Source organism: Candidozyma pseudohaemuli, assembly GCF_003013735.1.
Source record: "Candidozyma pseudohaemuli strain B12108 chromosome Unknown scaffold00001, whole genome shotgun sequence".
Lineage (NCBI taxonomy): Eukaryota > Fungi > Ascomycota > Pichiomycetes > Serinales > Metschnikowiaceae > Candidozyma > Candidozyma pseudohaemuli.
In genome coordinates, this window is record NW_020194435.1 from 47,211 (window position 1) to 74,463 (window position 27,253).

At 49.1% G+C, this 27,253-nt stretch overlaps 9 protein-coding genes across 9 annotated transcripts; 7 read left to right on the forward strand and 2 right to left on the reverse strand.

Moving 5' to 3' along the window:
• Positions 1-110: 110 nt before the first annotated feature.
• C7M61_000020 (uncharacterized protein) lies at positions 111-806 on the forward strand (the record flags this gene model as incomplete). Its single annotated transcript, XM_024855485.1, has 1 exon — positions 111-806. The coding sequence occupies one exon, from the start codon at positions 111-113 to the stop codon at positions 804-806; it is 696 nt and encodes a 231-aa protein (XP_024715084.1).
• A 67-nt stretch (positions 807-873) lies between these two features.
• Positions 874-1,476, reverse strand: C7M61_000021 (uncharacterized protein; the record flags this gene model as incomplete). The annotated part of the gene is made up of 1 exon (XM_024855486.1): positions 874-1,476. The coding sequence occupies one exon, from the start codon at positions 1,474-1,476 to the stop codon at positions 874-876; it is 603 nt and encodes a 200-aa protein (XP_024715085.1).
• Positions 1,477-2,920: 1,444 nt separating this feature from the next.
• On the reverse strand, positions 2,921-3,547 carry ZSF1 (Zsf1p; the record flags this gene model as incomplete). The annotated part of the gene is made up of 1 exon (XM_024855487.1): positions 2,921-3,547. The coding sequence occupies one exon, from the start codon at positions 3,545-3,547 to the stop codon at positions 2,921-2,923; it is 627 nt and encodes a 208-aa protein (XP_024715086.1).
• Positions 3,548-7,316: 3,769 nt separating this feature from the next.
• Positions 7,317-13,110, forward strand: C7M61_000023 (uncharacterized protein; the record flags this gene model as incomplete). Its single annotated transcript, XM_024855488.1, has 2 exons — positions 7,317-11,118; positions 12,260-13,110. 2 exons carry the CDS (start codon positions 7,317-7,319, stop codon positions 13,108-13,110), a joined length of 4,653 nt encoding a protein of 1,550 aa, XP_024715087.1.
• A 1,591-nt stretch (positions 13,111-14,701) lies between these two features.
• On the forward strand, positions 14,702-15,916 carry C7M61_000024 (uncharacterized protein; the record flags this gene model as incomplete). The annotated part of the gene is made up of 1 exon (XM_024855489.1): positions 14,702-15,916. One exon carries the CDS (start codon positions 14,702-14,704, stop codon positions 15,914-15,916), a length of 1,215 nt encoding a protein of 404 aa, XP_024715088.1.
• A 174-nt stretch (positions 15,917-16,090) lies between these two features.
• On the forward strand, positions 16,091-18,010 carry GYP5 (Gyp5p; the record flags this gene model as incomplete). Its single annotated transcript, XM_024855490.1, has 1 exon — positions 16,091-18,010. The coding sequence occupies one exon, from the start codon at positions 16,091-16,093 to the stop codon at positions 18,008-18,010; it is 1,920 nt and encodes a 639-aa protein (XP_024715089.1).
• A 629-nt stretch (positions 18,011-18,639) lies between these two features.
• Positions 18,640-19,428, forward strand: RPS4A (40S ribosomal protein eS4; the record flags this gene model as incomplete). Its single annotated transcript, XM_024855491.1, has 1 exon — positions 18,640-19,428. One exon carries the CDS (start codon positions 18,640-18,642, stop codon positions 19,426-19,428), a length of 789 nt encoding a protein of 262 aa, XP_024715090.1.
• Positions 19,429-20,082: 654 nt separating this feature from the next.
• On the forward strand, positions 20,083-23,697 carry C7M61_000027 (uncharacterized protein; the record flags this gene model as incomplete). Its single annotated transcript, XM_024855492.1, has 2 exons — positions 20,083-21,806; positions 23,514-23,697. 2 exons carry the CDS (start codon positions 20,083-20,085, stop codon positions 23,695-23,697), a joined length of 1,908 nt encoding a protein of 635 aa, XP_024715091.1.
• A 1,266-nt stretch (positions 23,698-24,963) lies between these two features.
• Positions 24,964-26,190, forward strand: ASH1 (DNA-binding transcription repressor; the record flags this gene model as incomplete). Its single annotated transcript, XM_024855493.1, has 1 exon — positions 24,964-26,190. One exon carries the CDS (start codon positions 24,964-24,966, stop codon positions 26,188-26,190), a length of 1,227 nt encoding a protein of 408 aa, XP_024715092.1.
• Between the last annotated feature and the right edge of the window lie 1,063 nt (positions 26,191-27,253).

Below are 27,253 nucleotides of genomic sequence, written 5' to 3' on the forward strand. Positions count from 1 at the left end.
AAATCATAAAATACAACCACCAATACGTCTATCTCCATGCCACTTATCTGTAGACACCCGTGCACCACACACCATATATCAACCAGACCTCAGTACACTAAGAAACCAACATGTTGGTAGAAGAGGTCCCCAAACAAAACGATAAAAACAGCCTGACTATATATTTCCTGTCGCTGATCAACCTACTGGCACGTCCTCCAGCAAAACACTACGATCCCAACGCTGCCGAGGATGTAAACAGAAACTCAAAGAACCGTCCAAAAGTGAACTACAACTTGACAGATCTTCTAAATGCTCAAACACAGGCAAACTACAGCAACGGAACGATCACCAGTGGAAACTTCAAATCGCTGCAGCAGCTTCAACTCGAGAAACTCATTGTGAAAAGGTTGGGTGAGCTTTCCAAGGAGACTCCAAACTCCAACTTCGAGATTCCAAAAACTTTTGGATACACAAGTATACACACGGGGCCCTCGGGAGGCAAGAAGGTCCGCTTGGGTAATACTCCCTCGACCAAGAAGATTCTCGCCGCCAGGAGAAACTTGAACTCGTACTTTGAGGAGGAGAAGAACCTTATATCGATCAACACGATTCTCGGGGTGAATTTCTCCTTTGCCGAACAGAACGATGAGCTACTACAGGGAAGTTCGAAGAAAAGACGCGTGGGCGAGAGGGTAATCAAGCCAAAAGCCAAGATCTGTTGTATCTGTGGTAATTTGCTGGGATACTCGAGGTGCAGTGATTGTGGATTATATTCGTGCAGCGTGCGGTGTATCAGGCTTCACCACGAGTCGAGGTGTCACTAACGAGGGCTACGGGTTAGATGGAAGTCTGCAATTGTTGGCTTGTAGCGGATGAAAGGGCAAGTATAGGTCAGAAATGGCCTTCGTTCACCGGCTGAATCCAGTCTGGTTTGAGCCAGAACAAGAGGTCGAACCAAAAGACTCCGCAGAAGCACGGAAGTAGCAGGTTCTGGCCAAATGCATCTAGAAGGTACTTGTTGCCCAATTTCACTCGGGGCAGAAGTGAGAGCCCATAAAACCATACCAAAAAGTGGAGGTGAGGAACGTTCCACAATGCAAGGCGTCCCAAGGCGATCAAAGTTGTTTGCTTGAATAGAACGGTTAATAGCGAGAGAGCAGTGCCCATGAAAGTCACTCCTGCCTTACATAATGCAAACCGTACTAAGATGAGTCCTGACCAGAAGAACAGACCGAGTAAGGCAGAATTCTTGACTCCAAACTTGTTGCTGATTCTCCAACTGACCAATGAAAAAAGAAACATTCCTAGCATCCTGAGTTCGTCTCTGTCCTTGGTGCCATAGAACGGCTGCTCATTATCTGTCAATACTAGGAGAAACAGAACCGGCAACAACGCACACACCGTATAATGCACAAATCGCAGGAGTTTGGAAGCGTTTTTATAGAATGGTGGCACAAACTGTGCGGTTTTCTTCTCGTTGATCAGACCATCCATGAAGAAAGAGTTGTTGATGTTTAAACGGTACTGCAGCGATAAGCGAGCATGTCAAAAGACGTCATATTTGAGACTTGGTATCAATGGGTTCAGAAGTATTTTTTGCTTACTTTTTTGAAATTGAAAGTGAGGAGAGAGGATTGCGTTTCTAGGATTTGTGAATGCTGACAATGGGAGCGCAATGTGGCAGTTCTGTTTAACCTCAATTGGGGCATGAGTTGCAACCATACAATGCAGTGTGTGCCCATCTCCACATTATCTAATATTTATCAATCATCATGTGTCAATTACATGCAATTGATTGAGTGGCAGGCTACTGACCCGACTGATTGTCTTTAAGGTGAGAACCCATAGATGGTCTCTGCAGATTCAAGCTTCTACTCATCTTTGACCCATTACAATTGGAGCAACACCGGCCGTTTTCAGATCAGGAGATATCTTTTGTTCACTTAGCTATCTGTGCCATCATTCGAAGATCATTGATCAATCAACCAACCCGCCACAAATGCTTCTACAACTGTCACATTTTCCCCAGCCGTTGTGCCAAGCCTAGAGAAGCCCAGGTTGACGATCCCTGTGGCTTCAAACCGAAGCCTTTCCGGCACAAGCTACACCAAAGGGTTGCTTTCATATGAAAAGAGGTATCTGGTCAAAGACATCACCACTTTCCCAATTCACGGACTTTACCTCCGGAAAGTATCCAGATTTATGCTGAGAGTGGGGAACCCCGTCGTGTGACGAGGGTGTAAATCTGGATCACGGTTGATCGACGTTGGGATCGACAAGTGTACGAGGACCATCTGACGACAGCGGGGAAGTAGCCGAGGCATTAGCCCGAGAGAGAGAGTTTTGGAAAAGTGGGGAGGTGGTGGTATCTTGGTTGTTGAGGGTACCCTAGTTGTTGAGGTGGTGGAGAATGTTTGCCAAATTTGAAGACACAGGTTTTGGTGGATGTTTTTGAACAAACTGCTATTTGCCTTGACTGGCATTGTGTTGCCTTGTTGCCTTTCAAACTGCATTTTCCAGGTGAGCATCGGTTTGCGCTAATTTGCAGCCAGCGGTGACTGTGACTCCAGGTGACTTCCCAGATTGCCCCACCTGGACCGGAATCACCAAAATGACGTATTCCACGCCAAAGCGCTCTATTTATGGAATGGCCCAACAACGAAAGCCGCCGACCTTGAACACCACCCAATTCCGCTCCGAGCGTCTCCGAGTGATTTCCTGAGTGATATTCGTGATATTTCCCGAGTGACTTCCCGAGTGATATTCCATTTCCGTGGCTGAAATGCCGCATACTAACCGTTTGACGAACATCGATTCTACAGAAGCTCTAATCCAAATCAAAGGCCTGCTCCTACACTGATTGTCTATCGGACCGCAGCGGCGCCGCTGGTCCCGCATATATTACCAATTTTATCGTGAGTCGTGAAATAAATAAAAGCTAGTCGCCGTGCTTGAAGCAGCAGCGCTTGCCATAGCGGCACAGACCGTATTTGGCCCAGTTTGCACACGGCTTCAGGCGCCAGTTGGCAGGCCGTTCCACCGTTTTCAAGTCCTCCTGGCCATGGGCAAATTGACACTTGTTCCCATACGGACACACACCCATCTTCATATACGAGACACACAACTCTGTCTTGTAGAGCTGGGTGTTGATGTGTTTCTGGCGAGGTGAAGCCGACTTCCTGTCGTCCGACTTGACCGAGGACGATTTCGACTCCTTCAGTAGACTGGGCACCTGCTCTTGTCTGAAGCTACGGGGTTCTCTTTCTCTGTTTCTGGTGTCTTGTCTCTCGAGGTTTTCTTCCGTTAAAGGCGCCAATAGAGAGTGGGGAAGGAGCAGCTGGGCGTACTCCAAGGAGGCGTCTCTCATCATCAGCGTTTGCCAATTGGGCTCGTTCCATGTGGAGTAGGAAACAGGGACGGGGTTTTTGGGAGGTTCCAGCCATAAGTCAGGCAAGAGGTCTTCAGAGTCTGAGGCCAGCGGGTCCAGGAGGGCCTGGCCTGTGTATGTTTGTTTTTTGTGGTCCGGAAGCGGGCCGAACTGGAAGTGACTTTGGAAGGTTGTCATGGAAAAAATGGGTTTGGACGGTGACGGCGTGTGGAAATGGGTGCAAAATATATAGATGGCTGTATGCACCAAGTGAGGAGTCCTGAACAAAGAGAGGAGAAGGCCTGAGTTAATCCGAGGGGAAGCACCGGGGGGGAAGGTAGGCTATGGACGAGGGGAGGCCTTTTATGTATTAGTGGTCGGGGGGTGAAATCCGGGGGTGGAAGGACGAGGTGGAGAAAATGGGGTGGGTCTGAGGCTGGGGGAACGATGGGGTTTAATAGTAAGGCCATGCGCAGAAATAATCCGGCGAGTCGGATATGAATGCGATTCGGGGAAGTGGCGCCACCGAGGGGACGCTGTGGGTGCGCTGAGTGTGTTCCGGGGGTGCGACCGGGGGCTCCACCGAGGGCATCGCCGAGGTGGGGAGAAGGTCTCCACCTGATGCGCACTCGCCTTGCGAAGAACTGAAAGATAGTGGTCTCCTGCACATATGCAAAATCACCCAACCGCTGCCCATTTCCGGCGCCGGGAAATCACCATACACAGCCTGCGAGTTCCGAGGGCCACCGGTGGCCGCCCGAGGGTCCCCTGCCCAGTTCCGAGGGTCGCTAGCCCAACCCCCGGTGACAAATCGCCCACCGACGTATTTTTTCAATTCCTTCCACTCCCCACCCGAGGGCATCGCCGGACACCGGCCCACCCTCGTCCACCAAATGCCCACCCTCGGCAAACCCTGCCCCTAAACCCTTACCCCTCCAGCACCTACAGAGCCAAATACACTTTCTACTACATCTTAAAAAAACTTCCAGTTTCACACCGTCTCCGCTTCCCCCCTCTCTATTCCCCTCTGCGCAGCCACCGTTGACACCTGCCTCATTGACTGCGACTTGTTTCTCCTCCATTCACCTCAGCATTCTCCACCCCTATCACCAAACAATACAAAAAACCTTCCATTGAAAATTACCGTCTCTAAAAACTCCATCTTGGTTGCGGCACCGGGGGTAATGCCCGGCGGCTGGCGATTGGCTGGGTATTCCACTGTTCTTGTGTTCCGACTTCTTCCGGACTTTTTCCGGCTTCTCTCACCGCCCCAATCCACCTCACCCCGCGGACTCCGCAGCCCAACTTTGGAAAATGACGTTTTCTCGCTGTAGCCTGCCTCCATCGATGTTGCATTTCCAGGCCAACGGTATAGAATCTGATATTGAGTTTTGATAGAATCTTGATAAATCGTGATAAATATTGATAAATCTGTATGGTAAAAGGCTATACTAGGCGTATTGTAAGCAACGGGGTCCGGCTTTGTGTGCTTTGTGTTGCTCGTTTATTTCTTGCTGCTGCGTCTGTGCATTGAATTAGACTTCCACGCTCAAGGCGAGGAATTTTTCGTAGCCCAGCAAACCGTTCGCTTGCTCGACCGAATCTGACCCCGGAACTGCCTGCGTATTTGGCTCTGCCGACTCCGAATTCGCTTTCCCGATACTGAGTTTTCTGCCGTTTGGCTATCTCCAAGCCACCAGGCTTTGCCAGAAGCCAGGGTCCCCAATGCTAGAGAAACCACCATCTTCAACAGCTTTCTTCATTATCGATTCTACTTCATATTCTACTTCATATTTACTGCCATTTTTCCTAATTCATGGTTCATTAACGGTTGGTGGGTTTGCACCCACGCGGCACCGGCGTTAGGCACCAGGTCTCTCAACAAAATAAGATCCCGCTAGACCCCACCTTGCAGCGCCGTTTTCCATCTCCCCTAACTCCTTTCCACCTCTTTCTCCTATTGGACCAATATTGAAAAAGCATGAAAAAGTAAAATTCGTAAAATAGAGAACGAAAACGTAAGGGAAAGCCTTCACTGGTTATCTCAAAGATCTGCCGCTTTCACATGCCATTGTGGACCCTCGATTGTCTGATTTCTGACATGTCAAGCCACTAGTGGCCGGATCCTGGTGCCATGGAAAAACGTCGTTTCCCTGACCACATAGGCTGATTCGCAGAATCGGGTGATCCGCCGCCCTCGGATCTCGCCAACCTCCCCCAGCTTCCTTGCTTTCATGTGCTGGTCGGCCAGTGGGTTTCCCCTCCATCACGAGATTTGCTCCACGGCTCCATGGAAGAATTTAGACTGGAGGGCTGGCGATTTGCCTTTTGACATGCGATCGGACGACTGGATCTGGGATCGGCACCGTGGCGGTCTTGGCTGGGTGGCAGTAAAGTAAAAGTAGATCTCGTGTGGGTGGGAGCCTTGGGTGGCTTTGTGCCTGGTGGGTATTGATGTAGATGGGGTATGGTGTTAAGGAAGCGCCTGGGTTAATGGTAGAATAAGATTGTTGGCTATAGATAATGAGCTAGTGATGGACATGGTGATTCTGACTATGGCTTAATGGCTTACGGTGACGTAGTGACCTACGAAGGTGGCACTGACTGGCAGTGTGGAATAGAATTAACACAGAAAACTATTTGGGAATTTGGTTTAGCAGGAGTTCGACTACCTTTGGGTGAGTTGGGGATCTCCATGAATGGGTGCCTCAGTTGTAAGGCCATTTCTTCTTTCGAGGAATGAAGCATGTAGGTGAGTGGTTGGTGGTGAAGCGTTGCATGAACTGGCTATGAAACGGTTTACTCTCTGGGATCTGGAGTCTGGGATTTTAAGGAGAGTACCTAGGGAGACGGTGTGATTCATGGTCAACTTCTTGGTAAATTGAGCTTAGTCTTCACGATGACATTATAACTAGAGGTATTCACAATCCTCAAGTTGGGAAATTTGATTCCAGATATTTATTCCCAACTTTAGATTGGATAATCATGCAAAGGAGCAACACTGTCAGGCTGGATAATGTTGTGCTGAAATGGATATTTCAGACCCTGAGTAGTCTGTAGTACCTCTTCCTGGTTGGACATTTCAGTACTAAGCTGTCGATTCCTTTGAATATAACAATACACACACACTAGGCTGGATATTGGTCTCTGTGGCTGTCAGTAGCAGTGAATTGCAAAAATAAAGGTTTTCATCATTTGGAAGTCTTTGCAACCTTCAATGATCATCTGTCCTATTTCTGAAGGAAGAGAAGAATATGCTAGACTACATCCAGAGACGATTGGTGACCAAACAAACCTCCAAGGTTATAATGGAGATGCTAATTAAGGCGAAGCTAATCGACTTTTTCAATAAAAAAAAAATTAGATGGATTGTGAATATCAAAGTACACATCGTACTCTCTGCTGCATGGTGCGCTGCAGAACTTGCCACACACTTATGTACTGTAACATCTCCCACTCTACAACAAAATTCATTTCTTAGACGTAGCTTTGAATTTTTGCAGTGCCACTTACTGATACTCCGAAAAAGATATGAATTGTTGAATGTGATGGTCCTTATCAGGCACCCTAGAACACACAGAATGGATACAGACAATCACACCTACCGCAAACTTCTGTACCACCCTCTCTTCCAATTCAATATTAACCCTCTTCCTCTTAGAAGTATCTTGAAATTCCTTCAGCTTATTAAATTTCCATCTCCAGCATCACCAAAGTCGCCACCCATGCGTCTCATACTCAACCACCTTTTTCGCAGCCATTTCAGTGCCACCAACTCTTCAACAACCCACATTCCAAATCCACAAACCATCATTCCACCAAAATACCCTTACCCATTCCTCCCGAAATCCCAAAAAGCATCTTTCTTTTTTTTTTTTTTTCAATCCACAGAAAATCAAATCCCACCCCCCACCACATCGCACGCGCATATCAAATATCAAACATCGCGTAAACACAACCCACAACCATGGCGATTTTAAACAACCTCAAGGAGCTACGAACGTGGGTAGACGCGTCGCAGCCGCAGATGCCGCCACTGTGGCATGTCCAGATTCTAGAACGCCAGGGACTGGAAAATCGAAGAGATGGCGCTTTCAAAATGCCCTTCCAGGCTCTACCGAGAGGTTCTCAAGGAGCTAGTCGGGTTGAAAGCAACGGAAACTCACAAAATGGGACTGTTTTGCCAAAAGAGAAGACAAACTTTCAGACCATTCCAGATTCCAGACCAAATCTACCGAAAGCAGCATCTACAACCAACAGCCTCCAAACATCCACATCTTATGGCCTACAATCCAGAAACAACGATCCAGCACCTGGCCCACTTATGGCCTCCACCCAGCTCAACCAGCTTGACGATTTGTCCGATTTCAGCGATTCTGAGCTGCTCAAACTTATAGATACAAAGGCACTCCCGCCTCTTAAGGTGAAACCACAGGCTACGCTAGATCAACTACCGAGAGCGCAGCCGAAACCCGTCCAGCCGGAGCCGGTGAAGCTTAAGGCGGTGTCCAAGCCCGATAACGACGTCGGAAAGCTCCAGGCGTATATACGGCTCTGTGAGGAAAAGATCAACTTGTTGGTGAAGAGGCACTCGGTCAACGAGAGCACATCGCTTTCGCTCGACGCCAAAAACCAGTGGGTCTCCAAAAACTTTGCAAACAAATTCAGCGCCCTAGATGCCCAACAACTGCGTATGAGGGCGGGTTTCACGTTTCTTGACCCGCCTCCGAACGAAGACGACTTGTCGAAGCTTTCCAGCTTTTCTGAGGCACCTCAACCAAACCTCGGCCTTCCTTCCAGCATCCGCGTCGACTCGCCAGTGCAATCGTCACAGCCGCTTCCAAGAGCTGAAAATCATGTCCAGATTCCCTTTTCGCCTGAACCAGAGCCTCAAAGACAGCCAGAGCCTCAAAGACAACCAGAGGTGCCTACTTCACCGTTCAATTTCTCGCCATTCTCGCCTACGCAAAGAGCCGCCCCTCAGGAAAACGAGTTCGAAAAGAACAAGGAGGAGGCACGCCAGATCATCATGGAAACTCGTCGGCGAAAGGAAAATGGTGAACCTCCGCGCCAGTCCATGTTCGTGGATGAAGACGACATGGAGGACGATTTTGGTGAAGAGTACATGGACGGTTTGAGATCCTCTCAGGCTGATGACAGAGACACCGATCTCAGTGGCTTCATTGCTGTTGATGACGTTGAGTCAATCGACGACACCTATGTTAGTCCTCGAGCTACGCAGGCCGATTCAGACCAGGACGAAAGCGAGATCGAGGACAGTGCTCCACGCCTGCCTGAAGAAAACGATATGGACGACGAACTAGCAAACATCAAGTTGTCTCAAGACGTTGCTGAAAGATATGGTCTCAAGTACAACACACAGCCGGGAGAGAAAACCGATGAGGACAATCAGATTGACTTAGTTGAGGTTAGCGACGAAGAGGAGGAAGCCAATCCCATGGACTTCACCACGCAGCTCAACGAGGCTCGTGACGAAATTGTCGAAATTCCATCGGAAGATGACATGGATGATGAAGATATGGCAGCGCTCAACGAGTTATCTCATACCAGAATCAAGGTGGAGCCCAATCAGGTCGTCATTAGTGATGAGGATTTCAGTGATGATGACGACGAGTTGCTTCAGCTTTCCAAATCTGTCGGAAAGCTGAGCCAATCTGAGAGAACAGTGCTTCCTGGTTCCGAAAAGTTCATCAACGAAGTCTACGATGTTTTGGAGAAAACCTTCAAACTCAGAAGCTTCCGTCCCAACCAGTTGGAGGCTGTTTGCTCGACTCTTAACGGCAAAGATGTCTTCGTATTGATCCCGACTGGAGGTGGTAAGTCCCTTTGTTATCAGCTTCCAGCACTTGTGAGAAATGGTAAAACAAAGGGCACTACGCTTGTTATTTCACCATTGATCTCTTTGATGCAAGATCAGGTCCAGCATTTGCTTGACAAAAACATTCGTGCTGGAATGATCAGCTCGAAGGGCTCGAGTGAAGAGAGGAATGCCACTTTCAAGTCTCTCACCTCTGGTCAGCTCGATCTCGTTTACTTGTCGCCCGAAATGGTCAATAACTCCGTACGTGTGCAAAAAGTACTCACCAAGCTCTACGAAAACGATATGCTTGCTAGAGTCGTGGTTGATGAGGCTCATTGTGTCAGTTCCTGGGGACATGACTTCAGACCTGACTACAAAGGCATGAGTATGTTCAAGCAGCAGTACCCTACAGTTCCTGTGATGGCGCTTACAGCGACTGCCAACGAAAAGGTGAGACTAGACATTGTCCACCATCTCCGAATGTCTAATCCCGTTTTGCTTAAACAAAGTTTCAACAGAACGAATCTATTCTATGAGGTGAAGAGCAAACCATCCAACATCTACGAGTGGATTCGAGACTACATTATGCAAAACAGACGGGGACAGACAGGAATTATTTATTGTCACTCCAAGCAGTCTTGTGAGACTACTTCGCAGAAACTTAACGAATATGGAATACGCTCGATGTTCTACCATGCTGGCATGGACCCCAATGAGAGATTCGACGTACAAACAAAGTGGCAGCACGATGAGTTGCAATTGATTTGCGCTACAATTGCCTTTGGAATGGGTATTGATAAGCCGGATGTTCGATTTGTCATTCACATGTATATTCCACGTTCCTTAGAGGGTTACTACCAGGAGACAGGTCGTGCTGGAAGAGATGGTGAAGAGAGTGAATGTATCATGTTCTATTCATATAAAGACGCTCGAAGTCTTCAAAGTTTGATTCAGAGAGACGACAAGCTTGAAGAGGAAGCTAGGGAATCGCACTTATCAAAATTGAAGCAGGTTGTTCAATATTGCGAGAACAAGTCAGATTGCCGCAGAAAGCAGGTGTTGCATTTCTTCAATGAGGAGTTTGATCCGCAGAAGTGCAACAAGAAGTGTGATAATTGCTGCAGTGACACTGTGGCCGTCATGAAAGATGTTACAGAACACTGCCAAAATATCGTCAAGCTCGTTCAAGAGATTCAGCTGGACAAGGTTACGACAATCCACTGTCAAGACGTCTACAGAGGCTCGAGAAGTGGAAAGATTTTGAAAATGGGCCACCACGAAAGTCAGTATCATGGGCTCGGAAACGGGCTTGATAGAGGTGCAATTGAGAGAATCTTCTTCCACTTGCAAAGCGAAGGTTGTCTTTTGGAGTACCAGGTTATGAAAGGTGGTTTTGCCTCTTCATATGTCAAGCTTGGGCCTAATGCGAGACCCTTGATGAATGGATCGAAGCGGATCAAGCTTAGTTTCGCACAAGCAGACTCGGGAAAGAAGGGTGAAAGGACCAGGCTCGTTGCATCCGGTAATGGCAATGGTCTCAACACTTTCCGTTACCAAGATTCATTCGTAAGTGCCCGTGAGATGAGAAATCAAGAGCAGGAAAAAGAGAATCTCTACCAGGCTTCCAAAACGAAGATCACGCTTCCAAGGCAGACATTCAACGGTCAGATCAACGCCAACAACGAAGATGCAGTGGAGCGGGCTTTTGGCGAGCTTCGGAAAATCCGTCATCAGAAGCTGCAAGAGCTTCGGTTTGCCAGGCCAAACTACCTTCTCGGGGACGACGCGCTCAAGGAAATGGCTATCAAGCTTCCTACAAACGCCCGGGACTTTGGCAAACTTGATAACATAAGCAAAGACCAAGCGCCGTATTTCCAGTATTTCAAAAAGACTTTGGGCGCCTTGGCAAGAGAACGGAAAAAGGCCTCCCCAGATTACCCCTCCCAGAGTACACAAGGAAACAGCACAATCAGTGAGCACACATCACAGTATTTTCCGCCTACTCAGAAAAAGCGGTCTCAATCACATAAGGGTCCATCCCCGAAGAGGCACAAAACAGGGAGAGGTGGTTCCAAGAGTCAGGGACACAAGAAGAATAACAATGGTTCAAATCCTGGTCTAATCAGGCTGATGCCCATATAATCACAAGACTATTCTAGCTGCTGGCAGCTACACGAAGCAGTCTGAAATATTGGGTTGGCAACAAAGCCACTTTATTTGGCCGTGTGTGCTTAAGCCCCTTGCCGAGGTGAGTCATTTACGTGTTGATCCTGAACGCCTTGAGGTTCTAAAAAAAAAAATCACTGAGGGCGGGATCCCAAATTGCACCATGATTTCCCGCAGGCAAAACGCATGAATGGGACCAATTACGTCCATACGGCCTGCCCTCTCAGTGCATACCGAGATCCAAAAACGGAATGTGCTTTTCTCGCCAAGCACTGTGTGTGGCTTCGTCCAGGTCCCAGCAAATTTTCGCTCGGAACAATTAAAAGCGCTCTGAATTGTTCCGGCTCGGACTTGCACATTCGCCCCGCCGACAGCCCCACCCGCGCCGAAAGAGCCCCGCCGAGCACCACAACATCTGCACAGCTTCTTTTTCATTGGCCATCGCGCTTTTTGATTTGTTATCGCGAGCAAGACACCATAACCCGCTCGTCCCTGCTGCAAAGTAGCGTCCAACGGCTTCTACGGTCGCCTGCATACACAGCGGAGTCATCGAAGAGCACGTCAACGTCATTGTGTTGTTGGGCAACTCACGGGCGATGGAGAAAAGGCCAAAATGCATTTCTTTTTAATAATTACGAAACAATCATCGCGACTTTCAACGATGCCTTAGTTCAATGATTGTCCCAGTGTGGCTTAGTGTCTCGAATAAGATCCCCTATGCAACGAAGAGGCACTCGTGGGTTGTTCCGTAGGCGGGTTGCAGCTTGCTCCTGCATGCAAGAGGGGCTATCCAAAACTCAATCCAGACATTCATTACCCCTCCCAAGCGGAACGAGGAAAAATTGGCCGACTGAAAAACACTTTTCCTTCTTCTGCTACCCCTTTTTATCCAAAGATATCCCCTTCATTGGCCCACCCCCGAGCCAATACCTGTTTCTTCCCTAATACCACGTCGGTCAGCAACTGGAAAATCATGGCCAACACATCAAATTCAGTGAAGCTAGAGCCACTCTCCAAAAACGAACTATTTTCCAGAACCCAAGCTCTCACAGGCTCAGAACCATTCGCCTACAGCACTGCCAATTCAGATCCAGAGTGTAATGAAGCCCACGATACACCTGCCGATTCGGAGTGCAAGTCCGAGACTTCCGACGAAAACACCATCGAGCAGGCGTGTGATTCGTGCCGCAAACGCAAACTCAAGTGTTCCAAAGAATACCCAAAGTGCTCCAAGTGTAAGCAACACGGATGGTGCTGTCTGTACCTGCCCAGGACGGTCAGACTGCCTCTCACGAGACGTTACCTCACCGAGGTTGAAAATAAGTTGGACAAGGTCACCGAGATGCTTCGGATCATGTTGCCCTCTCATGTGAGCATTGATCTGCTCATGGACAATCCTAACTACGTCGAGGAACTAAGAAACCTCAAGAACGAGTCGACGGCCGAGTCGCCCAACTCTGTCTTCTCCCACGCCGAGTGCAACGATTCCGAGGAGGAATCATGGGACAAGGTGAAAATCAAGCAGGAGATCATCGACGACTTCATGCTTAATAATATCCCCACTTCGCCTAAAAAGCAACCTTCAGACAGAGACAGAGACAGCACGCTGGGACCTTCGTTGACGTCACCTTCGTCGTTGCTCTCGTTGAACTCGATCGAAAACTACGACTACGACGCCGAGGCCTTCCCAGAGCCCAGCTTAAAAAAGCAGCGTCTCAGCCCTTTCTCCCCAGAATACACCTCCATCTTCAACGAAGTCATCACCGACTTCTAGCATCTAACGACCCATTCCATCACGACAATACACGATCCATATGAAGAGAATTGTAGCAAGCCGGATTTACCGTAGAAGTTGAACTTTTCAGATTTTTCAATTGGCGATCTCTACGAAGTAGATTTTCACTAAGTGGACGACGAGTCATTGTGTCTGATCCAGCCCGTTTCTCGATGATCTAGATGATCTACCACATATTTAATTCAATTGAAGAAAACCTTGCAATGATAGGTAGGTTATTTTTATTCACGACGATTTTGTGTTTTTGTAGGTGGGTGACGTTTTGCGATCTTTCTGGAAACCAGCGTGCGTCTCGCGTAATGTATAATATTAGCCAGTGCATTGACATATTATGAAAGGGACATCGAACTAAGAAAAACGGCATTTCGGGTAGAAGTAGAAGAGAAACCAACAAGTAAGAAGAGCCGAATATCATGTAAATTGAAATAAAGGGGTTTGAAGTTAGTGACCGATTTTTGGGCCACATACTCAAGGGATCCAATGAAGACACAATTCAAAATATAATAAAGCATTCACTTAGTATTCGTTAAAAAGACATTTCAAGTCAGATAGTTCCGTATAGAGGAAACTGGATATGCTTCTATAAGCAACCGTTAGTGCAATGTGTATCCCAGTCACCACTACATGCCATATAGAGACCCAGGTAACCCTCCCACAATTCACACATTCTACAACATTTGGTTAGTCAAAAACCTTAAGTCCAAAAACTCACTAGTCCAAAACCTCACCCCAAAAACCCTCACCCAACCACCAGACCAACTGGCTAATGCCTCCCTGCTGCCTCTCCCTACCTGTCAATGCACCTGCTGCTAAATCCCTCACCACCAAGAACAACCAAAATCTACAAATGTCCACGGGGCAATAAACTCAACCCCACTGGGACCCTTGAAATCCTCGGCGACCGAAAAAAAACCCAAAAGCCAAAAAGAAATCTTCTCCACCTCGCCATTCTTCACGTTTGTATTGTTCTGTCATTCCTTCCTGCTCCGAACCCAGCCGGTGCTCCATCCGTGCACCCCGGGAATGGCTGCGAATCCAGACCCACAGAGGAACCCAACACCGCAAGACGCCAGGGAAAAGCAGAAAAAAGAAGTAGTAGAAAAGAATAAATAAAAAAATTGGGAAATTCTGGTCAAGTTTCCCTGAAAAACCCGGACACCACGGCGTAGCGGATCTGCCGCAGCCGTTTTCACGGGCTGGAATGGTAAACAGCATGAAAGTTGAGTCGCCGTGAGCATTACGTCAAGGGTCTCCAGCGCAAGCCCACACCATAGAAAACCATCAAAAAAAGGCCAAATTTTCAAACCCAAATTAAAGCAGAAGCTAAAAATCAAAAAATCAAAAAATAAATAAATCACCTACGCCGCCACGTTCCCTCCGTCCTAAAACCGAATCGCGGGGGTATCCGGCTCGGTCTAGCAAGGGTGAGTGAGTCGTGCGAAAACAGCCATCTCTACCCAAACGACCCTAACCACATCCACACTTTTCTTCAGCAACACCAGGAAAAAACCACCTTCTCTTCTTTTTTCACTTTGCTTCCCCAAAAAATCCCTATATTTATTGGCATGCCATGTCTGCGTTGAAAAACCTCGCCGCCTTGAAGAGGAATATCCACAAGAGACTCAGACAGGCGCTTGAGGAGCTCCAGGAGAATTTGGGCCATGAGTGGGGCCAGAGAGCTCCCGCTAGAATCCCCGTCGTGGTGCCCAGATCCAAGGGCTTCCGTCGGATGAACGTGATTGGTCAGTTTCAGCAGAACAGAGGCTACCTGACGTTTTTTGGAACAAACCACCAGTTTGGCTGGTGTCTTTTTGACAAGTGGACCATGGGCCGTGGCTTCAGGGCCCACGCGTTCAAGGGCCAGTTCCGCTTCTTTTCGGGCTTCTGTCCGTTTAGTGGCCGTAGAGTGGGCACCGGTCTTGTGTCCCAGAACTTTGCCCAGAGAAGCTACTCCCTGAAGGCCTCCAGGCTTTACAAGATCCCTTCCTTGACGCAGTTGGCACAGAAGGATTTCTGCCAGGCGTTTGAGGAGGAAGAGGACCAGCGCTGGAGCAAGGGCATCCAGAGCGCCGTGGCTGAGCTCTTCAAACGGAAGGAGCCAGCAGTGCACAAGTCCGAGTACCTGATTGTAGACATTGCCAGAGCCGTGCCTGCGGTGTTGAAGACAAGCATCCAGTGCTCTCCACACTACCACGACTTGGTGAAACGCTTGGGCAGCTGGGCCACCGAGGAGACCGAGCCGGCTGTTTCTGGCGTCTACGTCGACTTTCGCTATGCCCCCAGGCTCTCCGTCCCCGACAAGACCGTGTTGACCACCGACGTGGTGGACGAGATGATGGACAATTTGGCCCGTTTTAGAGAGAAGCTCGGCGAAGTACAGCGGGACTTGGCTCGTTTGAGCGAGTTGGGCGAGTTGCCCGTAGAAGTCGTCCAGGACGAAGGCGTGATCCGCGTGTTCTTCCCCAACTGCGACAGAGAGCGTCTCGAGACGCTTTTGGTGGAAAAGAACGTCGTTGGCGGCGTCATCCACGAGGGAGCCTCTGCTGGCAGCAGCTCCGAGAGTGATGCTGGGCTGGAGTTCTCGTATGGAGAGTCTGTCGCTTCCGAAACCACCAGCTGGTTCCTCAGCGCCTCCGACATGCCCCTGCCGCTGCTATCGCTGGGCAGCACCGCCAGCTCTCAGGATATCTTGTCGCTGCAGCTGCTGCAAAGGATAGTCCGTCTCGAGCCTGTGCCGCCGCTGTCGCTGGTACACATCGTGGAAGAACACGAGTGGGCCATGTAAGCAAACCGAGAGATTACGAGTACGAGTTACGAGAGAATGAAATCACGAGATATATCACTGACTTTTGTAGACCCACCCGTCTGGGTGCAAATGTCCTGCACCTGGCACGCCGAGCGATACACCTTGGTCCTGCTGCACAGAATCTAATCCTCTCTTGATAACCAACTACTATTCATGGGGAAAAAGGGAAAAAAGAAGACGCAGAGAAGTCAGGCCGAAAATGGCGCCGCCAATGCCGAAAATCTGCCCGCAGCGACCAATCAGGAGCTTTCCCTGACGGAATCTCAAGATGGTACTGAGTCTCAAAAGGACAACGACGAGGATGAAGACGAATTCACCGATACTCAGGAGCGTCATGCCCCGGAGGAACCGGAAGAAGAAGTCAAGGAGGCGTCTGTTCCGCCAGGAGCTTTCCCAGAAAGTCCCAAGAAGGAAAATATCGAGGAGCCTAAAGAACAGGTAACCGAGGAGACTCCAGACGAATTGCCTCCCAGAGACGGGATAAGGACTGCAGTGGAAACAGGTATACCCAGATCCGCCGCTCCACCGTCCGAAGCGCCTTCGTCGTTGCTTGCAGCCAGGCAAAACGAGATTACCATCAAATTCGACTCCAAGGACGAAGCAGCACGTTCTGCCATCGAGCTGGGCCGCCAGAGCATCACAAACACGTTCAATGGCATCAAGGCCACTATTGGCTCTGCGCCCGAGCTCATGGGTGGCGTCGATATCGATTGGGAGTTCTGGGGCAGGGTTGTAGAGGACTATGATGAATTGGTCAAGGACGAACCCCAGACGGTGCAGCGGGCCGTGGCGGACGGGATCCCCAAGGAGTTCCGTGGCATCATATGGCAGCTCGTGAGCCGCTCCAAGAACCTCCAGCTTGAGGAGCTCTACTTCCATTTGAAGAACGAAACCTCCGTCCACGAGAGAGCCATAAAGAGAGACTTGTCTCGTACATCTTTCTTCACAAACGTCAACGCCGCCAACAAGGCCGACGAGTTGTTCAACGTGATCAAAGTCTATTCGCTTTTCGACCCTGACGTCGGGTACACTCAGGGTATGGTGTTCATAGTGGTGCCGTTGGTGATGAACATGAACGAGGCCGAGTGCTTCTGCTTACTTGTCACATTGATGAAGGATTACGGTCTTCGGGAGCTCTTTTGCCCGGAAATGCAGGGCCTTCACCTCTTGCTTCACCAGTTCGACCGTTTGCTCGAACAGTGCCTGCCATTATTATACAACCACTTGGTGCGCCAGGGCATCCGCCTGTCGATGTATGCGTCCCAATGGTTCCTCACATTCTTCAGTTATAAGTTCCCGTTGGACGTTGTGTTGAGAATCTTTGATATGGTGATCACCCAGGGTATCGAGGCCGTGCTCCGCTTGGCGGTGAACTTGATGTTGAGAAACGAAAGCAACCTCCTTCGACTCAACTTCGACGCCCTTCTCGAATTTTTGAAGCTCAATCTTTTTAATATTTATGTCAGCGACGAATTCGTGGCGTCCACAGAAAAGCCGGAAAACAAGCGTTTTTCGCTTTTGGGCCGCAAGTCCACTACGAAGAGCGGGGCTAACTACTACAAGCTTGATGCATTTGTTAAGGATGCCATGCTTGTAGAGGTCTCTCCTGCCGACATCAACAGATACAAGCTGGAGTTTGAACTTCTATGCGAAAAAGATGCAGCCAGAACCGAGGAGATCGAGGAGTACAGAACAAAGAATGGTCAGTTACGCTACGAGATCAAGCAACTCGAGACAGAATTCTACACCATCAACAAGGATCACATGAGTGTGGTGCAGGAGTTGGTGAACACCAAGGTTGTGTTGCCAGATGTCTACGGTGACATCGAGGACCTAGAAGCACAAGCGATCTCGCTAGAAAAAGACATCAAAGAGCTTGAGGCGAAGGTCGAACAGCTGAGCTCGTCGCTCCCGCAGGACGTGGACTCGAAGATTCAGGATCTCTTGACGGAGAATGCGAAGGAGACCGAGAGGTTTGCCGAGCTTGAAGAGCAGTTCCACGAGTTGACGTTGCAGAACAGAGCTGTGGATGCGGAGTTGAAGCAGAAGGGAGGAAAGAAATGGTTTTGGTGAGCATTACATACGAATCGGCAATACGACAAAGGGGAGATGTCTTCCTGATAATGAAATGGGGATTAGGTAAACGGTAGACACAGTAGTTAACAAGAAGCGAGCCTTTGAAGTAGCATCTCCCTATTTAAAACCACTGAATATTGACTCTTGCAAATAAACTTTATTTCTAGAATTACTGATGTTGGTGTATCTGAGACCAAGAGTGAGACACCCATAATTCTTTTCACTCCCACAAACAACATGTTAATAAAAAAAAGGTTTAAACACTATTAAATCAATGCAAACAATCATATGAATAATCAATAAATTACCCTACTATCAAGAAATGGTCATAACCATGAAGTGGTCCAGACATCCATTAGCCTGCATATAAGTAACAGAGGGAAGATCCAACCAACCACTTCAATAACCAGAGATTGATCAAAATGTAAACAGATATTAAGTATTTTCAGCTGAAGTACACTATCTAATTAAATTACATAGGCTGTTCTGTCTCGGAACGCTGATGGAGTGATGGCATGGTGAGCGTGACTGCGTACGCCAAACACGTGACAGGGCTCGAGCCCGCTGCGCACAAGACTGAAAAAAAAAAGTATCAAATCTTTTTCTCACTATACCACAACCACATCATGGCTAGAGGACCTAAGAAGCACCTTAAGAGATTGGCGGCCCCATCCCACTGGATGTTGGACAAATTGTCCGGCACCTACGCCCCAAGAGCCTCCGCCGGCCCTCACAAGTTGAGAGAGTGCTTGCCTTTGATCGTTTTCTTGAGAAACAGATTGAAGTACGCTTTGAACGGTAGAGAGGTCAAGGCTATCTTGATGCAGGAGCACGTTAAGGTTGACGGTAAGGTCAGAACCGACTCCACCTACCCAACCGGTTTCATGGATGTCATCACCTTGGAGGCCACCAACGAGAACTTCAGATTGGTGTACGATGTCAAGGGTAGATTCACTGTCCACAGAATCACCGCTGAGGAGGCTTCCTACAAGCTCGGTAAGGTCAAGAAGATCGCTTTGGGTAAGAGAGGTGTTCCATACGCTGTCACCCACGACGGTAGAACCATCAGATACCCAGACCCATTGATCAGAGCTAACGACACCGTCAAGATCGACTTGGCTACCGGTAAGATCACCGAGTACATCAAGTTCGACACCGGTAAGTTGGTCATGGTCACTGGTGGTAAGAACATGGGTCGTGTTGGTGTTATCACCCACAGAGAGAAGCACGAGGGTGGTTTCGACTTGGTCCACATCAAGGACGCTTTGGAGAACACTTTCGTCACCAGATTGACTAACGTCTTCGTCGTTGGTGACGAGGCTGGTAAGTCCCACATCTCTTTGCCAAAGGGCAAGGGTATCAAGTTGTCTATCACCGAGGAGCGTGACAGAAGAAGAGCCCAGCAGGGTTTGTAATTGTAAGTATCTGATACTGAACACATTTTTAGCAAGTTGTAGAGGGCCAGGTTGAAAAGAAACTTGGAATTGGAGTTTGGAATTGGAGTAGATGGGAGGGTGCTTGAGATGAGGCAGAATGAGGAGATGGAGTTCAATAACGAAACTGAAGATTGGCAAGAGATGCCAATGACTGATTGTGATCAATATGTAATTGGGATCAATGACTGAATGTCTCAAAGTCTAGAAATAGTTATTGATGTGGTTGATCCAGATCGTCAAGAGAGATCTAACAATCGGTTTGCAGCCATTCGCAGCCACAGTAGTGAAGAGTATAGCGGTATAAGAAACCACCAATTGAAGCTCAATTCATGTAGACAGCACTGTTTTTGAAAACTTCTTGTTTTCTGAAATTCGAAGAGTCAAAGAAAAAGTCAAGATACGCAGTTTCGCTTCATTTAATTGAGACCCTCTCCACAAGCTCACCACACTACTAATCCACACTACATCCACCATAACCACCACACCCACTTCTATCACTCAATTCCCATTAATCCAAACTCCCTTCTTTAACCAATCTCTCCAATAAAACTCTCCCCCACCCAAATCCAAAACTTTATCAAAACTTCAAACCCTCCACTATCATCGCTTTCGCGCTTATCTACACCGATAACCATGAGAGCTACCTTCTTCTTTATAGGTGCCGCTCTTGCCACCTTCAGAGACCTCGCCTTTGGAGACCTCAACTTCCTCCACACCACAGACACGCACGGCTGGTACCTGGGCCACTTGAACCAGAAAACCTACTCTGGAGACTGGGGTGACTTTGTCTCATTTGCACACCACCTTAAGCAAAAGGCCAGACAGAACGGCCAGGATTTGCTTCTTGTGGACAGCGGAGACCGTCACGATGGCAATGGGCTTCTGGACATCACCAGCCCCAATGGCGCTCGCTCGCTTCCGATATTCATAGAACAGGACTACGATCTCTTGACTTTGGGCAACCATGAGCTCTATCTAGCAGAGAATTCCCAGCAGGAGTACGAAATTGTGGCGAAGCACTACGGAGAGAAGTACGTGAGCACCAACGTGGAGTACCTTGATGGCGACAACTGGGTGCCTATTGGAAACAAGTACAGGTACTGGAAGACAGAGGTCAAGGGCACCAGGGTGCTTGCACTCGGGTTTATGTTTGATTTTGCCAGGTACAACGAAAAGACGAAGGTCACGCCAATTGCAGAGGTAATCCAGCAGGACTGGTTCCAGGAGATCCTCGACAAGTTCCCTGCCGAGGAGGTGGATACCGTTGTGGTGGTGACCCATGTGCCTGTGGACCGGGACTGGAACGAATTGGCGCTTTTGCACGCCGAACTTAGAGTGCATTACCCAGAGACAAAAATAGAGTACTTTGGCGGCCACAGCCATATTCGTGATTTTGTGGTTTACGACGAGAAGCTGGTGGCTCTTCAGAGTGGCAGGTTCTGTGAGACTGTGGGCTTCCTCGGGGTCAATTTGAACGCTACAGGCAGCGAAGCGTCTGAGGTTTACTCTAGACGCTACATCGACTTCAACACAGACCTGTTCAGGTACCACTCCGGCAAGTCTGTGGAGGCTTTTGACACCAAGAAAGGCAACCACGTGAAGTCCTTGATAGCGCTGGCTCGGGAGGATTTGGGTCTTGATAACGTTATTGGATACGTCAACAACTCCAACTACTACATGGACTACGTGCCCGTGTCACACCCAAAGAACTTGTTCAGGTTGCTTGCCAAAAAGGTGCTTCCTACACTTGAGGCAGAGAAGGACGTCGAAACGAGCCAGGAGAGACTTATTCTTATTAACACCGGATCCGTGCGGTACGATTTGTACAAGGGCCCATACACTTTGGACACACACTACATTGTGTCGCCTTTCCAGAATAAATGGGTCAAGGTGACGGTTCCCAAGTACATTGCGGTGCAAATTGCGCCCAAATTGAACCAGGGAGGCTACATTATGGCTGCCGCTAGCAAGGAACCGTTAGCTCCTCCTCACCAAACTCCAAAGGTTTTGCAGAAGCGTGATCAGCAGGTTATGGACTTGTCGCAGTACGATGATTTGGACCTCCATGTGGAGAAGCTCACCAAAGGCTACGTCACGTACGACGACTTTGGCAACAAGGGTGACGACACTGTTCACAAGGCCGTGGTCAATTACCCCGTCCCCAATGTCGTGCAGAGCGTGGAGCTCAAGCATAACGGCCGTAAGGCACCTGTGGATGTAGTTTTCTACGATTTCATCACCCCCAACGTCAAGGAGGTGTTTGAGCAGCTCGACTACCCCTTCCCAGACGTCGAGTACTACTCTGACCGGTACTTGGGCCAGCTACTCAACGACTACGTTGCCGAAAATGAGATCTAGTTGTCTTAAATGCTAATTATGCTGTCGTCGGGCTTGTACGTGATTCTATAGTTGAAACTGTTGATGAGCTCGGCCTCGGACCCGCGGACCACGGCCTCATCGATCACCATGTTCATGTTGAAACCGTACCAGGAACCCCAGATGGGTCTTGGTTTGGCTGGGCCATTTGGCGTCTGTACAAGATCAGCCGACTCCCCTAGTCTGGATTTGCCTCCTTCGTCAAAACGCACCTTTCCGTTCACAGTCACGGAATACAAGCCCGTGCCTGGGATTAGGTGGGCATCGTAGGAGCTCATTTGGTGTGAGGTTAATGGGCATCCGAGCCATTTCTTCTGGAACTCCAACCGAGCATCGTTAGCGGGCGCCTGAGGTATCAACGGGTGACCGTCAAATATTATAGCACAGGCGGGTTTTAGCTGCTTGCCGAATTGGGTAGCATAGGCCTCGACGTTGGGGAATTGTGGTTGAGCACTGGGCCCGCTTGGGAAATACAGAAGGTCAAAGGACGCCAAAAGGCTTTTCAAAAAAGGCTCTATGGGTTGTGCTGGATGGTTAGATGGCCTGGAACGCCACGGGATTCACAATACATACTTGGATCTTGCTGTGAGTTGGCTGCTAAGTTCATTGTGGTTGTGTGATAGAGTGGAAATTCTTGATGGGGTAGTGTACTGCAGGTGTGTACGATGATACCTTGGTGGAACTGTCCACGCTGGGCAGATGGAAGAAAAGGTTGGTGTCCAGGGAAATTGAGAGATTCAATTATTGCCAGTGGTTGCCTTGGTTTGTTGTTTGACACGATTTTGGCTTGTTTTGAGTAGGTGTTTATCTATGGCACTGCATATAACGCACCAGCTATACATGGAACCATAGATAGAGGGCCCTAGAATGAAGAGGAATTTTGAATTTATTTTTTCGGGAGGCTTCCCTGATGAAGAGAGTTTGGAAGGTCGGAAAATTGCACTGTTGTATCCCGAGTTGGCGCACATTTCGAGTGTTCGAAGAAATCGACAAACCCAAGGTGCATTCATGGCCCGTATCAAACTCAATTTGGCCACAACTCGGGGCTGGCTCATCAAAATAACAGCTTTCATGTGTTTCAAATGCCTGCTATGACTTCTGACTCAAAAGGCCTCGTGCCTATGGAAAACCTTATCACCGAAATCAACACCCCTTGCAATGCTTTTCACGAGACACAGCGTACTTCAACTACCTCCATTGGTCAAAATTAACTCTCAACCAGCATGTACATGCTTAGCTGTAACTAAATTACAGTTAGCAACGCCTCAGCTGCTTAAACCCTACCAGACTACTTCCATCTAAACATGCATTAGACCCAGAACAAGCGACAGAACCACAGCCACCTGTGTGACACCGATTGTCCTCGGCTGCAAGCGAATCAATTCCCCTATCCCAAGCGTCACAAAACCAAAAACCTCCACCGCAATCCACACAAGGCCCCACACTACACGACCCACACAAGGCTTCACAAGCTACGCAATTCCACAGCAAGCCTAATTGATTACCCGAGGAGCCACAAGACGACATCCACGGACGGCTGCACCGACCCAGCGGCTGTGCCTATCACAGGCAGCACGTCATCGTAGCAAAGAAGCTTCCATCTTATCGGTGCGCAGGACAGCAACCAAGGTCCAGCTATAAAAAGCCCAGGCGGCCCCCTGGCCAAATTGCAAAAACCACATAATGAGTGACGCAGCACGCACAGCTAAGGATATTGGAGTTGGACTTGTCGGATCGATCGGCGGAAACAAGGTTGCTGACGCTGTTGGAGGCGGTCAGGTGAGCCACATTGTTGGAGGAGTAGCCGGAGGAATTGGAGCCGGTGCCGCCAAGGACAAGGCCGAGGACAAGGCTGACGAGAAGAAGGATTAAAATAGAATAAAAGAGGATTTAAAGAATTAAAGAATTAGTGAAAGTTGTAGAAAGTTGCAAAAAGCATGAGGCTGCCAGCAAGGAACCCAAATGGGATTCTCGCGATCTGGCTGCAAGAGCTCCTGAACCAGCCTCACCCTTGCTAACCCAAAAGGGATTGGGGCGATCGGATTGGGAAGGACCTAAAAGGATGGAATTGACGAAAAACGGGGAATTTGGGCCTCATCGAAAAGAGCCTCCATTCCGCATTGGGCTTTATGAGATAAGGACGCTGGCCCGTTCAGGATCCGTGCGTGCTACTTGTGGAATGATCCGGGGATCAGCCAGCAGAAAAGCGAAACCAAAGGGATTTCGGCAATTGGCTTGCCAATTGCTTATGTGCAGGAGGCTATAAAACCCCCCCTGCCATAGACGTAACCCCCAATCTCTTCAAAACCTCTACTTTCAATAACTACGCCCTCCTACTAAGGCCTCGTCACCTGGGGCCCTCATTTTTGCAACCGTTTCTCAGGACCTGCATATAGCCCACCTCGTCTCACCTGAAAGCAGCACGCTCCCGCGCCGTCGCTGCATCTGGCTGGGGCCACCTTCCGCATTCAGCGAGCCTACCGCTGAATCGGGCCATGCTGCCTTCCCTCCAGCGCCCTGGCCAAAAAATACTCCCACGGCCGCATCCACCATATATAGCCAGCACAAACCCGCCAGCGTCAATTCCACAAAAACAGTGAAAATCAGCCAGCCCCCGCTGCCGCTTGCATCCCGAACCGCCAGCTTTTCTTCTGTTTCCGGCCATCTAGCCTGCGCTCCGGCCATCTTCTGGGTTTCTTCGCTGCACTTTTTTCCCAATCCGGCCGCTCCCCTTGATCTGACGTTGATCTGACCTCCAGCCTGATTTAAGGCGCCGGATCCGCTGCACCTCCACGCTTTTCGCAGCCATCTTCTTGAGAATTCACCCATTCCATCTACTCCTTCCTTTCGCTTATACCCTAGCCATTAGTCGTTAGCACATAGCCATTGAACTAGGTATCCATACCCATTGCCCATTACCATTGACACCCATTGACGACTTTGACCCATTGATCACCACCACATCGTCAGTCACATCGTCAGTCACACCGTCACTGACCACACACTGATCACCATATACTAAACAGCTCCCTGGTCACCACCTACCCGGTCACCACCCACAGCTACCGATCACCAATTCATTTGTGATCCATACCCTACCACCTAGGCCCCACCGGTCCATCTAATACTGCATCACCCATGAGCGTGGTGCACCCCATGTTCGACACGAATTACCCCAGGAGCCCCATGCTCAACCTGCTCAAGCTCCGCCTGCTCACGCCGCCTGGGCTTCTGCTGAACTACTCGAAAAAACGCTCCCACAGCGACTTGGGCGCTGACCTGGAGCCCCAGCATGAACTGACCAAACGGTCTAGAACCGCCCCTCCTTCGCCTCCTTCCGCCCCGGCCACCGCCGTGCTTCCAAAAGCCGCTCTTTTCAAACAAACACCACAAAGAGTGTCGCTTCCTAGCCTTTCGACAGCCTTGGAAAGAGCCAAGGACCCCATTGTGCCCACGGTGCTGCTCGACTACTTCGACACATACAAGCCGCACGACGAAAACTGGCGCTACGGGCTTTTGGACCTGATCAGAGCAAAACCGTCTTTTCTCAATTCTTATAGTTATCTCGAGGCCCATGCCCACAACAGGCCTATGGATGGAGGTGCTGGTTTGAAAATGGCTGCGAAAAACGACACTGCAGCTACTACTGCGACACAGCCAAACACCCAAAAGGAACCAGTCAAACTCCCACCCATCAGCGAGCTTTCCCTGGGCGTAAAGCCCCACTTCGACTCCAGAGTCAGCAAGTCCTTGCCCGCCCTCGCCGAGCGCAAAATCAACTTCCCCTACGAGTCAAACTACACCTACCTCAACAAGACATACATGAACGACGTGGAACGGTACCCGGAATACCTTGAATTGGCCCAATCGCTTATCCAGCTTTCCCGCCCTGCTGGCGCTGGCGCCAGCTACTACCAGCCAGAATACAGACCGCCTGTGGCCGCCGTGAATACCGTTCCTTTTACGCCAGAAAACTCGTTTACGGAAAACGAGCCCTCGAGTCCGAAGAAGAAGCAAAAGACAAAGTTCATTCCCATCACCCCGCCTTCCGTCAAGGACAAGTCTCGTTCGGAGCTCATGAGACTGCCTCCTCGCCACGGTCAGCAGGCTGCTAGAGTGTGCATTTCCTGTGGATCTGACCAATCTCCATGCTGGAGACCATCTTGGTCAATCAAGGAGGGCCAATTGTGCAACTCGTGCGGTCTTCGCTACAAGAAGACGCTGGCCCGCTGCTTGAACAAAAAGTGTAAGAAGATTCCAGCCAAGGGTGAGTGGCTGTTGATGCAGACGAAGGGCAAAGCAGACTTTGGCGACGAAAAGGCATACAGCTGTTTGGACTGCGGCTGGAAGGTCGAGGTCAAGTGAGGTGGTTGACTTTGGGTGCAGTGGAGGCACTCAATTGCAATCAGTTCCTTGAGCATCATTGGAGGAGGTGCTACCTTGACTTTTCAGATTTGCATCCACAGGTGTGCCCTTCGAGGCCATAGTTTAGGCATTTTTGCATTCTAGGAGATTGACTATTGATTAGTCGCCTTGCCACAGACAACCGCAGGGCTTTAATATAGCGCAAAGCGCTTTTTGCATAGAGAACGGCGTTCTCGACCCATGTTTTAATTGAGAGATTTGTAAGATGTGTTGTAGGAGTAGGTGCTGTTGGGAGGGCTGGTTGCAGCTGGCTGATATGGAAAGTGTGATTGCCCTCTTGGTATGAATGGAATGGTCTATTGGTTGATCAATAGCCAATGCACTCGATCAAAAGGTTTAGATTGCGAGTGGTTTCATTTCAAATCAAATTTAAAGAGTTTCTTCAATCTAGCTCAAAAGAGCCCTTTTAATCGGTCTGGTACAACCTATACCTAATTGGAATCGAGAAGGTGATACAGCTAGACGACGACCACTCCACCATGTTACGTCACCTTTTTAGCGTTAGAGCCGTTAAATAGACTAGAGCCGTTAAATAGACTTCAATTTGTCCGACTATCCCAAAATCCATATATCAACACCCTCCCTGGAAGAGCTCCACAATTCACATTCAGGGCATTATGTCACGATTACATAATCTGGCAGTGGCAAACTTCGGAGCGCAATCCCATTGTGGGTCTGGTAAGCTAAGGCTGTGATTTTTGAAAGCAGGCTCAATGTTCAAAGAAATCTGGAATGTACTTTGGACAGTGTCCGATAATATCAGTGATTTATCGACCTTCATGGCCACCAGACCCACCTTACTACAACCATCCCTGATCTCTCCAGATCAATTCAAAACAACCTTACTTACAACAGCCAATTACATTCATCAAAAACTTCGATTAATCAATTTCAAGTAAATTCAAAAATAATCACAACTATGAAACACCTGCCTGTCCTCTCCACTAAGTGGTTCGCATTTTGCAACCGCCCCACGGACCCTAGAACCCCGGATATAGCCACG